Below are 12,971 nucleotides of genomic sequence, written 5' to 3' on the forward strand. Positions count from 1 at the left end.
TGATAAATACAAAGTCAAATGGTCACTTGAACTTGATATACATCAAAATCAATATTGGTGGGAAAAGATTAACTTTATAATATTTAAGTTAACCTCGGACTCAACACTTCAATGGTTCCAATACCGAATTACTCACAGAATCATTAGCACAAAAAAATACCTGCGTATGATAGGTGTAATTAACTCGCCTGTATGCTCATTTTGTAAAGCAAATATAGAATCAATAATCCACTTGTTTTGGGAATGTACTCTTGTTACAAAATTTTGGCAAGAATTCACCACATGGGTAGAAAACAAAACCGGGAAAACTCTGAGTTTGATTAATTCAGATGTTATCCTTGGGAAAACGGACAACGAAATTAACAACATAAACTTAATTATTGTTTTAGCAAAATTACACATATACAAGCAAAAGTATAAAAATCATCTGCCTGCTCTATTTATATTCAAAATGGAACTAGAAAAACATTACAAAATTGAACAGTACATTCATAGGGAAAATATGACTGTCCAAACATTTGAAAAACGATGGGTTGATTTGAAAGCACTTGTAACGTAACAAATCAAAAAAAGAAAAACTTGTTATTGTTACTTTTAGAACTTTATTACTGTTAAAGTATGAGTCTGTGCATGTAAGAAGTCTTTATGTATGGTTTTTTTTTTTTTTGTATATCTACATGTATAAAAAGTTTTCTTCTGAACTATTATGGCAATATCCTTACCTGAAGTATACCACAAATAGCTATAGCAACACAATAAATATATATATATATATATAAAAGAGCATGTTCTATCAGCCACATTACACAATGACATAATATGAAATCGTGATGAACACATTCATTTTATACGATTGCACGATTTAATGTATTGTGACGAAACTGCATCTGAGGTGTACTTCATGTATTGATAAGCGAATTTGTATTAAGCGTATGAAAAAGTGTAATTGTTGCAATTAAATATACACCAATATTATGTATTGCTACATGTATGCATATGTGTGGAAGAAAATAAAAAATTTCCAAAACAAAAAGTTATTACTATCTTATGATCTAGCAGCTGACAGAGAACTTTGCTATAAATACATAATGACAGTAGTTGGTTCTATCGTTGTCATTGATGTGCCTTTCTAAATGGGACCAACTAAAGATTACTTTAAAGTTTCATTTCTCTGAAATATTATGTCCCACACACATCGACATGACCTGATTCTAATCATACACTGGCACCGGAATACGCTAGTTATGTTTCTTGTAAACATCTGATAACTGGGTTCATGTCCGTCTATATGTTGGATTTATTGAACCGTGAATAGCCAGGGTAAATTTGAGGTGGGCCTCCTTGTAGTAGTCGGTGGCTTTCTCCCTGACATCACTCGCATGCCATCTAGAGCAATTAGGGTAAAGTGTCTTGCCCACGGAAACAACCGACTGAGCTAGCCAACCGTGGACAGAACTCCCACCGTGAAGTCTTCTGTTTTACCTGTAACGATAAATACCGACAGTACGACTCGCTACTAACCCCACTTTTTTAGATAATGTTATAAACATACACATATAAACCAACAATCTGGAGTCCCTCGTGTAATACATAGAACTAAGAGTCTTCATCAGTGCCTACCCGGATGTGCTTTAATCTACACCTGTTGTATAGGTTTCATTATAAACTATTGATATAGCATTCTATTGAATAGATTTTAAGTATGATAACTGGAAAAGGTAATCATCTAGGATGAATAATTAATAACAATATTGTCCACAATCATGCCTATATTATTATGATTATCATTTACCAACACGTATAAACACAGCGGCGGTTTTATACAATGTGTTGGGATAATTCAGCAGGTAGAGGCTGTGTTTCAATGTTTAATGAGAAAGGAAATGTTTCCGTTCGTTTTTAATTGCTGTGAAGCTCAATGCATGGTGTCACGCGCGTAAGGATTACCTGCGGGTATCGCGTGCTAACCCGTATGTGTATACGGGGGACATCCTGAAACAAGAGCCCAGAGGGCCTGCTTTGCTCATTTGGATATTCCAGTTATCATTAGACACTCGTGCGAGTTCCCACTTTGGTAACCGCCTCTCAGTACCATACAAAGGAAGTTAACCCTTTCCTCCAACTAATATTTAGCTTCCCGTTTCTAAAAATGATTCAAAACAAATTCTGTCGAAAAAGCACTCAACTTTAATTATCAATTTTGACTTCTGTTATTGCCCCACCCAAGCCCCCAACCTTCGCTTCCAGTTGCAGACCAAAACCAAAATCCCTTTATCCATACAGGAGGAGAAAGACTTCAGAAATACTCAGACCTACCATTACTAAGGGAAATGATTAAGTCTCCATTCATCTAAATAATCTTCGGATCAAATTTGGACAAAATTCTATTATTCTTACAAAGGAAGGGTTTTGAAATTTGCACATCCTCGAAAATCCTCAGGGGAGTCACGCCCTCCACGATTCATCCAGTTATAATCCCAACCAAATTTTATCAGCATTTTAAAAATCTGATATGGGTTAATTGGTTCATATCAGATTTGTATGTTTTAACAGCAGACTTTACAAACTTTGACATGAGTAAGTGAGCCCATATCAGGTATGTTAAAGGTCAATAAAACAACAAAAACCCTCGGATTACGACAAAATATTATCAAAATCTGTACAGTCGTTCAGGACTAGTAGGAATTTAAATAATTTACCTCTTTTTTTCCTAATTTACCCTGTACATCTCCCCATTTATACATTACACCTCCTTTGCCCAATAGTGCTTCAGACCAAAATCAATTTAGTCGTTCAGGAATAGTAGCGATTTTTATGCCGGACCAGGTGAGTTAACAACCAAGTTAAGTCGTACACTGAGAAGGGTTCTTGAACTAAACTCTTGTTTTTTGGTGGGTTTTTTTAAAAATCATTTTCGTTTTTTTTTTGGTTGATTTTTTGTAGTGACACGATTATGTTTCCCAATAGTGAAGCCGCTCAGCTAAACAGCTATACAACTACCCCTCATGGTAATGTTTCTCGGTTTTCTCAAAACCGTATTATTGGCTGTGAGCGGGGGTCGTAAATAAAATATTACTGTCCTGATCATTTCTGTGTAAAACTGTAGTATGTTCTGATCCTGTTGACAAAGCGTTCGCAAGATATTCCGCGATCTGTACGAATGTGGTATTTTTTTAATATACATGTATATAATATCCGTTTCCAACCATTCCCACAAGAGAACTTTCACCGACCTGTCAACCCCGGATAGTAATTCTATTAAGGACTGGAATGCTGACGCTCGTCAATCTACCAGTTGCTAATTACAAGCCTGACGCATCACACAGGTTGTTGTCTTAAGGAAGATGGGTTGAATGACTTGGAGTTACTGTTAAATAATTACCTTTGATGTCCTGATAACAATCCCAATCACAAGATAAGGTATATGTCTATCATGAATTTGTTGGTCTATGTAGATAGTGCGTGGAAATTGATTTTCTTTTGTTTTTGTGGCCCGCACTTCTGTTCTATTGTAAATCTGAACAGAAAGAAAGGCTCTGACCCTAGAGTGTTTAGATCTCCAATGAAGTCAGAATACGCAGCAGAATTTCGTATCCACAATACACATTAAAGGTAGGTCTGTTAGGAAATCTCCAGGGCAAAGCTATAAAACCTCAACACAAAATAAGATGAATTGTATCAACCAGAGGGGAGGTAAAAAGGAATATTTTCTCAACTAGAATTGTGAGCCATCTCCAAGATATCAAACAAACCGTATCGGCCTAAACGCTCACCTAATCTGGTAATTATTGATCTACACCTACAACAAGAGGCCCAGAGGGCCTGTATCGCTCACCTGATTTGGTAATTATTGATATACACCTACAACAAGAGGCCCAGAGGGCCTGTATCGCTCACCTGATCTGGTAATTATTGATATACACCTACAACAATACACATTGTATGTAGATCTAGTGATGTAGGTACTATTGTCATTTCATCCTTTCTATCCTGTGTGTTTGCTATGTTATCTGCTGGACAACCCTCACCTTAAAAACCGCACAGCTACACGTCACCAATTCAAAGGTCACATGACAAATTAACTTGCACATATGTGGTATACTTTCATTTAAAAATCTTATAAGACTGACAAGTTATGCCAAATTAATCGTACTACTTATCAATGTGATATACTTTCGTTTGGATAACTACCAACACTAACGTTATGTCAAAGGTTGATATGTAGGTCACCAAAGGTCACCAAAGGTCACTGGTTGAAGAAATCATTAACTACAATCACTTGTATTGCAATAACGATTGATATAATTCTGAGGTCGAAAGTCAATTTAGTCAAATGCAATTTTACTTCCTATTAAGCTAAAAATTCTGTATTACTGTTAGTTTTTGCTATAGATCTGAAAAGACTGGTGTTTCACATCGAGATATGCCCCCTTACTGCGGCCACTAGCAGCAGATTACATAGTTAGCTGCGAGTCATGAAGGCCCCCTATTTGCAATTTGTTACAACTAAGGCATGTACCAGTTTAACGTGTACAAATATTCGATGACATTGATTGAAAATGAAACATTCCTTATAACTATCCCAAATTATCTTCAATACTATTAGGTGGAATCTTATCACCAAGAGGCCCGTGAACCTTAACAGTAACATGAATTCTGAAATACATACCGATAGTTTTTTTAATTAAGAATTGAACTCATCTGACCAATGTGACCTTGAAGGTACATGTAAGTCAAGGTCATTCAGTTGAACAAAATTCAGTCTGTTATCAAAGCATGCCATTGTTCCAACATTATGACACTAGTACTGGGCCTCTTGGTTTTTAGGAAGTCGTTTTTAACATAATGACTCCTGTGGCCTTGAGAGTCCATCAATGCAATTCGTTTCAGTATATTTGCCAGACATTCAAATCAGCATTCTACTGGCCCAATATCATGTATCTGTGCCTCTTGGTTACTGAAAGGACATTTAAAGATTTCAACCTATTTCACCCGTGGCCTAGAAAATAGGTCAAGCTCATTCATTTGAACAATTTTCTGTAGACATCCATCCCAGCATGCTACTGACCACATATCATGACTGGGCCTCTTGGTTTAAAGATAAATATATTTTACCCCTATGATCCTGAAAGTAGGTCAAGGTAATTCATTTTAACAAACTTGGTAGCCCTTCCTCCAAGCATGCTACTAGCCCTAATATTATCACCCTGAGCCTTTTGGTTTCTCCGTCCTAAATAATGCTTCAGTCTTAAATTGCCTTGAACACCAGAATATAATTCAAGTGATAGGTGCAGCGGTGGCCATCTTGTAAAGGCTATGCTCGCTATATTAAGTACTTTCATCATAAAAGGGAAAAACAGGATCCCACTGTCATCTGTGCCGAGTACCAGTGTGAAAAACAAAGAAAACCTGATATAGATTAACAATTTTATTTTTGCAACTTATAGAAAACAGTCTAAACAACTAATGTCCTTATAAAAGTTAGACAGTTTAAAACTACGGCAATTTAACATGCCCAAGATTACATTTTCTTACTATTTGTAAGTGGAATTTTGCACAGCAATCACACCCGATATAATTTTAATACAATTCTTAAACAGTAGAATCAGAATTCAAAGTTTATACAGGGGAACCCTTTTTCAATCTCTTAAAATATTTTTTCAAATTATTGCAAAAGTTACTGATCAGTTATTTAAGTTAAACATCACTTCATAAACTAATAATTTTCAAATAAAACCTTTATGTTAAAAAAATAACTTGAATGATAAAATAGAACAAGATAAAATATAATTTTACATCAACTCTGAATACAACAAAGAGGGAAATTTAGAAAAAAAATCCTACTGGAGTTATTTATAGACTGTAATAACAAGGTATCGCAGGCGATACAAATCCCACGGGAGTCAGCTATAGACTGTTATAACAAGGGATCGCAGGTGATACAAAGCCCACGGGAGTCATCTATAGACTGTTATAACAAGGGATCACAGGTGATACAAAGCCCACGGGAGTCATCTATAGACTGTTATAACAAGGTATCACAGGTGATACAAATCCCACTGGAGTCATCTGACTGTTATTACAAGGTATCACAGGTGATACAAATCCTACTGGAGTCATCTGACTGTTATAACAAGGTATCACAGGTGATACAAATCCCACTGGAGTCATCTGACTGTTACAACAAGGCATCACAGGTGATACAAATCCTACTGGAGTTTATCTATAGAGTGTTATAACAAGGGATCACAGGTGATACAAATCCCATGGGAGTCAGCTATAGACTGTTATAACAAGGTATCACAGGTGATACAAATCCCATGGGAGTCAGCTATAGACTGTTATAACAAGGTATCACAGGTGATACAAATCCTACTGGAGTCATCTGACTGTTATAACAAGGGATCGCAGGTGATACAAATCCTACTGGAGTCATCTATAGACCGTTATAACAAGGTATCACAGGTGATACAAATCCCATGGGAGTCAGCTATAGACTGTTATAACAAGGTATCACAGGTGATACAAATCCTACTGGAGTCATCTGACTGTTATAACAAGGGATCACAGGTGATACAAATCCTACTGGAGTTATCTATATACTGTTATAACAAGGGATCACAGGCGATACAAATCCCACTGGAGTCATCTATATACTGTTATAACAAGGTATCACAGGTGATACAAATCCCACGGGAGTCAGCTATAGACCGTTATAACAAGGGATCACAGGTGATACAAATCCTACTGGAGTCATCTATAGACCGTTATAACAAGGCCTCACAGGCAATACAAATCCTACTGGAGTCATCTATATACTGTTATAACAAGGTATCACAGGTGATACAAATCCTACTGGAGTCATCTGACTGTTATAACAAGGTATCACAGGTGATACAAATCCCACTGGAGTCAGCTATAGACTGTTATAACAAGGGATCACAGGTGATACAAATCCCACGGGAGTCAGCTATAGACTGTTATTACAAGGTATCACAGGTGATACAAATCCTACTGGAGTCATCTGACTGTTATAACAAGGTATCACAGGTGATACAAATCCTACTGGAGTCATCTGACTGTTATAACAAGGTATCACAGGCGATACAAATCCCACTGGAGTCATCTATAGACTGTTATTACAAGGTATCACAGGTGATACAAATCCCACGGGAGTCAGCTATAGACTGTTATAACAAGGTATCACAGGTGATACAAATCCTACTGGAGTCATCTGACTGTTATAACAAGGTATCACAGGCGATACAAATCCCACGGGAGTCAGCTATAGACTGTTATTACAAGGTATCACAGGTGATACAAATCCTACTGGAGTCATCTGACTGTTATAACAAGGGATCACAGGCGATACAAAGCCCGCGGGAGTCATCTATATACTGTTATAACAAGGTATCACAGGTGATACAAATCCTACTGGAGTCATCTGACTGTTATAACAAGGTATCACAGGTGATACAAATCGCACTGGAGTCATCTGACTGTTATAACAAGGCATCGCAGGAATTCTCATACTTGACAAATGTATATTTTTACAAGTAAATAAAAAATCATTTAGACCCCCAATTTTTATGGGACAGATAATAAAATTTTGAGGTGAACTGTTTAATCTTGGAAATATACAGTAAACGAGATGCAATGACAGAGTAAACATAAATCTATCATAACACTATGGCTTACTCAACCAGATGCTGAAGTAGATTATGTAGTATAATGACAATGTCTTGATTGTTTATGAGATACATGTATGCCAAGGAATCACCAAAGCACAGAAAATTAAATCTTTAATAATTGCAAAGGCACCGATCGGTCATCAGTTTTTGATACGAAAGTTCCAGAATTTCAAAGGCACCATTCGGTCACCAGTTTTGATATGTAAGTTCAAAGGCACCGATCAGTCATCAGTTTTTGATACGAAAGTTCCAGAATTTCAAAGGCACCATTCGGTCACCAGTTTTGATATGTGCGTTCCAGAATTACAAAGATACTACTAGGTCATCAGCTTTTTATGCAAGTTCCAGAAAGTGAAAAATAAGAACAAAAACAAAAAACTAAAAAAAAAACAAAAAAAAAGGTCCCTCCCTTGCCTACTATTTAATCTTTAAAAAATCAACAACTGAAAAAGTTCTCGTCACCTAGCCTGGTACATACCTGAAATATTCCTATAACATTTATATCACAACCAATACTAAAATGGAGACATGTAAAACCAAGATGTGCCAGCACTATAACTCTGTAGCGGTGTACAGATCAAGGTAACAGCACTATATCATGTAACAAACATTTAACCATATTCCTATTAAAGATGTACACTAAGTGTTTCAACGACACACTGTCACCAATACTGGAATCATACAGGTCAAAATCCAAACCTACTTTAAGACTTCTCGAATTTTTCATGGAAACATTCATTAAGCCATGATGTCTAATCAATTTGAACTCTTCATTCTTATTTCAATTTAATCTTTAAATATTTTTATTATCAAATTTCAAAAGTTTTGCTATGTTTTGTGCAATTGTAATGAAACGGTTTATTTCATTTTTTTTTGTGTGTGTATATATTTATATAGTTAGAACAAAGCATCTCATTTTTGTATGTGTGTGTGTGTGTGTATATTTATATAGTTGGAACAAAGCATCTCATTTTCTTTTAATCATTTTTGTGTAACAGTAAATAGGGAAAGATAAAGTATCAAAGAACATATGGAAAAAGAAAAATCAATATTCTCTCGCCATCGAATAATGCAGTTTTTGCATCATCTGACATTAATTTCAAAGAGTTGTCAGGCTTCCTCCAAAAATAGCAATTTAATTTTGTTGCCAATTAAGAAAACATGCTATCTGAGGTAAACACCATTGATATAGAAGCTCCTTTGTATTTCCTCGTTAAGTACTCCTACATCTCTATAACAGGTATAACCATTGTGATGTGAAATTACATAAACCTCCCAGCGACAACACTTGGCATCAACATTGATATATGACAACACTTGGCATCAACATTGATAAATGAACACGTGGCATCAACATTGATATATGAACACTTGGCATCAACATTGATAAATGAACACTTGGCATCAACATTGATAAATGAACACTTGGCATCAACATTGATAAATGAACACTTGGCATCAACATTGATAAATGAACACTTGGCATCAACATTGATACATGAACACTTGGCATCAACATTGATACATGAACACTTGGCATCAACATTGATAAATGAACACTTGGCATCAACACTGATAAATGAACACTTGGCATCAACATTGATAAATGAACACTTGGCATCAACATTGATAAATGAACACTTGGCATCAACATTGATAAATGAACACTTGGCATCAACATTGATAAATGAAAACTTGGCATCAATATGATATATGAACACTTGGCATCAACATTGATAAATGAACACTTGGCATCAACATTGATAAATGAACACTTGGCATCAACATTGATATATGAACACTTGGCATCAACATTGATATATGAACACTTGGCATCAACATTGATATATGAACACTTGGCATCAACATTGATATATGAACACTTGGCATCAACATTGATATATGAACTTTTGGCATCAACATTGATATATGAACTTTTGGCATCAACATTGATATATGAACTTTTGGCATCAACATTGATATATGAACTTTTGGCATCAACATTGATATATGAACTTTTGGCATCAACATTGATAAATGAACACTTGGCATCAACATTGATATATGAACACTTGGCATCAACATTGATATATGAACACTTGGCATCAACATCGATAAATGAACACTTGACATCAACATCGATATATGAACACTTGGCATCAACATTGATAAATGAACACTTGGCATCAACATTGATAAATGGACACTTGGCATCAACACTGATAAATGAACACTTGGCATCAACATTGATAAATGAACACTTGACATCAACATTGATAAATGAACACTTGGCATCAACATTGATATATGAACACTTGGCATCAACATTGATAAATGAACACTTGGCATCAACATTGATATAGGAACACTTGGCATCAACATTGATATAGGAACACTTGGCATCAACATTGATATATGAACGCTTGGCATCAACACTGATATATGAACGCTTGGCATCAACACTGATATATGAACACTTGGCAATTGATATATGACTAGAGTATTATTTATTGCTAGACTTGAACAGTCTGAGTATTTTAAACAACTATCAGTTTTAAAAAAACAGTCACAGCTTTACTGGATAAACAAGCACCTTACCCAGTAGCACCAGTCGGACGTTTTCAAGTTTATGGAATAGATAAAACAAATCTTACAAACATGTTTTCTTTCGTATCTGACACCAGCAAACATTACATCACATCAGCATCACTTATCTCAGGGAAAGACACATAAAGGACATATCTGCAGACAAAGTTCCTAACTAAAGTCTGATTCATTTTCACTCTTTATGACCTGATGACACTCAAGTCTGATTCATTTTCACTCTTTATAACCTGATGACACTCAGAAATTCATCAGAGATTTTATGTCTTTTATTCTATTCTGTCGTCTTTGTTCTGCAGTCTCCTTTTTGGATGCTCCAAAGGCTCCCTGCATCAACTTTCTCTTTTTCTCCTGGAGCTCCATCATTCTCACCTCCACAGAGTCGTCCACAATGAACTGAAGTAAGGAGCACAATATTCCTAGTGTTAAAGGTATATTTAAGTAGTCAGGATTAATTGATTTTAGAATTATATGTTATCTTATGTTGTCTGTGCAAAAACCATAATCGTCTCCTTACCCTAACATGAGCGACATAATAACTTTATTGCAGGCGACACAAATTCCCCTCGAACCAAAAACTAATTACTATGTAAAAATCATTTTGATTGACAGACCTAATTAAGCTTACCATAGAACGATATAAAATGGTGGTTGTGAGTAAGTTCATAAAGTTTCAGGACAATTGGAGGGTAAATGAAGTAGACAGAGCGAGGACATCAAACATCTATTTATAGTAACAGTAACCTCAATTTTGACCCCAGATAGTTGAAAAATGAAGTAGTACAACAGATAATGGTTGTGAGTAAGGGTATGAAGTTTAGGGATACCTGGACAATCAATGAAGTTAGCAGAGAGAAAAAAACAGAAATCTATTGATATTCAATGCTGATTTTAATTCGGACCCTTGTAAGTTAAAACAAGAATTGTAGAAAAGATATCTCAATGGTTGTTGGAAGTGTGTAGAGTTTCATAACAATTGGACAATTAATGAAGTTGGTAGACCAAGGACATTGATGTTTACATACATATGGGGCAATCCCTATATCCTCCTGCTGACTCATCGTGATGGGACAAGGAAACACCCAGATGATCTGAACATACCTTTGTGACGATGACGTCTCTCTTCTGTCCTAAACGATGACATCTATCAAAACATTGTTCCTCTGCAGCTGGATTCCATGCCTGAGGACAAAACAAATCAAGTTGTATTATATATTCACTGTGAGTTAATTCCCCTGTTCTCTAAACTGCTATGCTCTTCCAATCACAATGAGTTGATAAATGTTTTGTGCGAGTTTCCTTATATTGGATTATCAATAACACAGTATGCAAGTCTGGCTTATTTTGACAAGCATACATAGCAATTCTTTTGTATCGGTTTCAGTTTGCAAAAATGACAGGATAACATTTATCACACCATAGCATTAAATGTCTTTTTTTTTGTAATACATTTCAGTTGAGCATTTATTACTGGGTTTTTTTTTTGTTCCAAATGGATAAAAAATAATATGGGTTTTCGTGTGTGTGTGTGATTTTCAGCTACTGAGTTACTCGAGAGATGGGGAGTTAGTTCCCTTGGACCAAAGTAAAACGTGTATCATTATACAATTCCACTAAGACATTCACATGATAAGTGATAAACAACCAAAGAGGTCAAGGTGAGATTGATGAAGTTTAAAGCACCAGTACCTGCGGTATTGAAGGGTTGTTACATGCATCCTGTTCCTCTACTTACTGGGTCTATACAAGAAACAGCAATGAGGTTGATAAAGTTTTAAATGCTTCGGAGGGGAATTAGATATCGTTTGTTCTACTACAAACAGTACTTACTGGGTCCATTAGAAACACCCTGGAGGCTGAAGTTAGGTTGATGCCAACACCTCCAGCCTTGAGTGACAGCAACATGATGGTTGGTGCTACTGGACTAGGGTCCATGAATTCCTCAACAGCCCTCATCCTCATCTTAAGATTCATGGTGCCATCCAAACGTGTAAATCGGAAACCCTGGGCACTGAAAATGATCCAATCATATCTTTACTTCAACTGACGAAACCTAGGATCCAATCATATCTTTACTTCAACTGACGAAACCTAGGATCCAATTATCTGACGAAATCTATGATCCAATCATATTTTTACTTCAATTGATGAAACCTATGATCCAATCATATCTTTACTTCAACTGATGAAACCTATGATCCAATCATATTTTTACTTCAACTGACGAAACCTATGATCCAATCATATCTTTACTTCAACTGATGAAACCTAGGATCCAATCACATCTTTACTTCAACTGACGAAACCTATGATCCAATCATATCTTTACTTCAACTGACGAAACCTATGATCCAATCATATCTTTACTTCAACTGACGAAACCTAGGATCCAATCATATCTTTACTTCAACTGACGAAACCTATGATCCAATCATATCTTTACTTCAACTGACGAAACCTATGATCCAATCATATTTTTACCTCAACTGATGAAACCTGAACACATTTGAAACAAGATTACATTTTTGACGAATGACTTTATGTATCAACTATATTGGGACCTCCTGGACATCATTTTTGGTCAAAATTTTTTCATGCACACAATATATGGATAGAAGGATTTTTCCAGCATTTTCAGCCCCAAAAAGTGCCTGCGCAAATTACATGGGTTTTTAC

The 12,971-nt window shown here is 35.9% G+C and overlaps 1 protein-coding gene and 1 long non-coding RNA gene across 2 annotated transcripts in view; one reads left to right on the forward strand and one right to left on the reverse strand.

Annotated features, from left to right (window-relative positions):
- The first annotated feature begins 5,706 nt into the window (after positions 1–5,706).
- On the forward strand, positions 5,707–6,629 carry LOC117342294. The gene is made up of 3 exons (XR_004535778.1): positions 5,707–5,936; positions 6,096–6,137; positions 6,298–6,629. It is a non-coding gene; the product is annotated as an uncharacterized LOC117342294 (long non-coding RNA).
- A 1,993-nt stretch (positions 6,630–8,622) lies between these two features.
- Positions 8,623–12,971, reverse strand: part of LOC117341723 (helicase-like transcription factor) — a 48,855-nt gene continuing 44,506 nt past the window's right edge. Inside the window, exons 28-30 of the mRNA XM_033903587.1 lie at positions 12,126–12,306; positions 11,397–11,477; positions 8,623–10,691 (exon numbers count right to left, since the gene is read on the reverse strand). Coding sequence (XP_033759478.1) covers positions 10,536–10,691; positions 11,397–11,477; positions 12,126–12,306 — 418 coding nt within the window. The 3' untranslated portion in view covers positions 8,623–10,535. The remainder of the gene's footprint in view (positions 10,692–11,396; positions 11,478–12,125; positions 12,307–12,971) is intronic.

The sequence above is a fragment of the Pecten maximus genome, chromosome 14, assembly GCF_902652985.1.
Source record: "Pecten maximus chromosome 14, xPecMax1.1, whole genome shotgun sequence".
Lineage (NCBI taxonomy): Eukaryota > Metazoa > Mollusca > Bivalvia > Pectinida > Pectinidae > Pecten > Pecten maximus.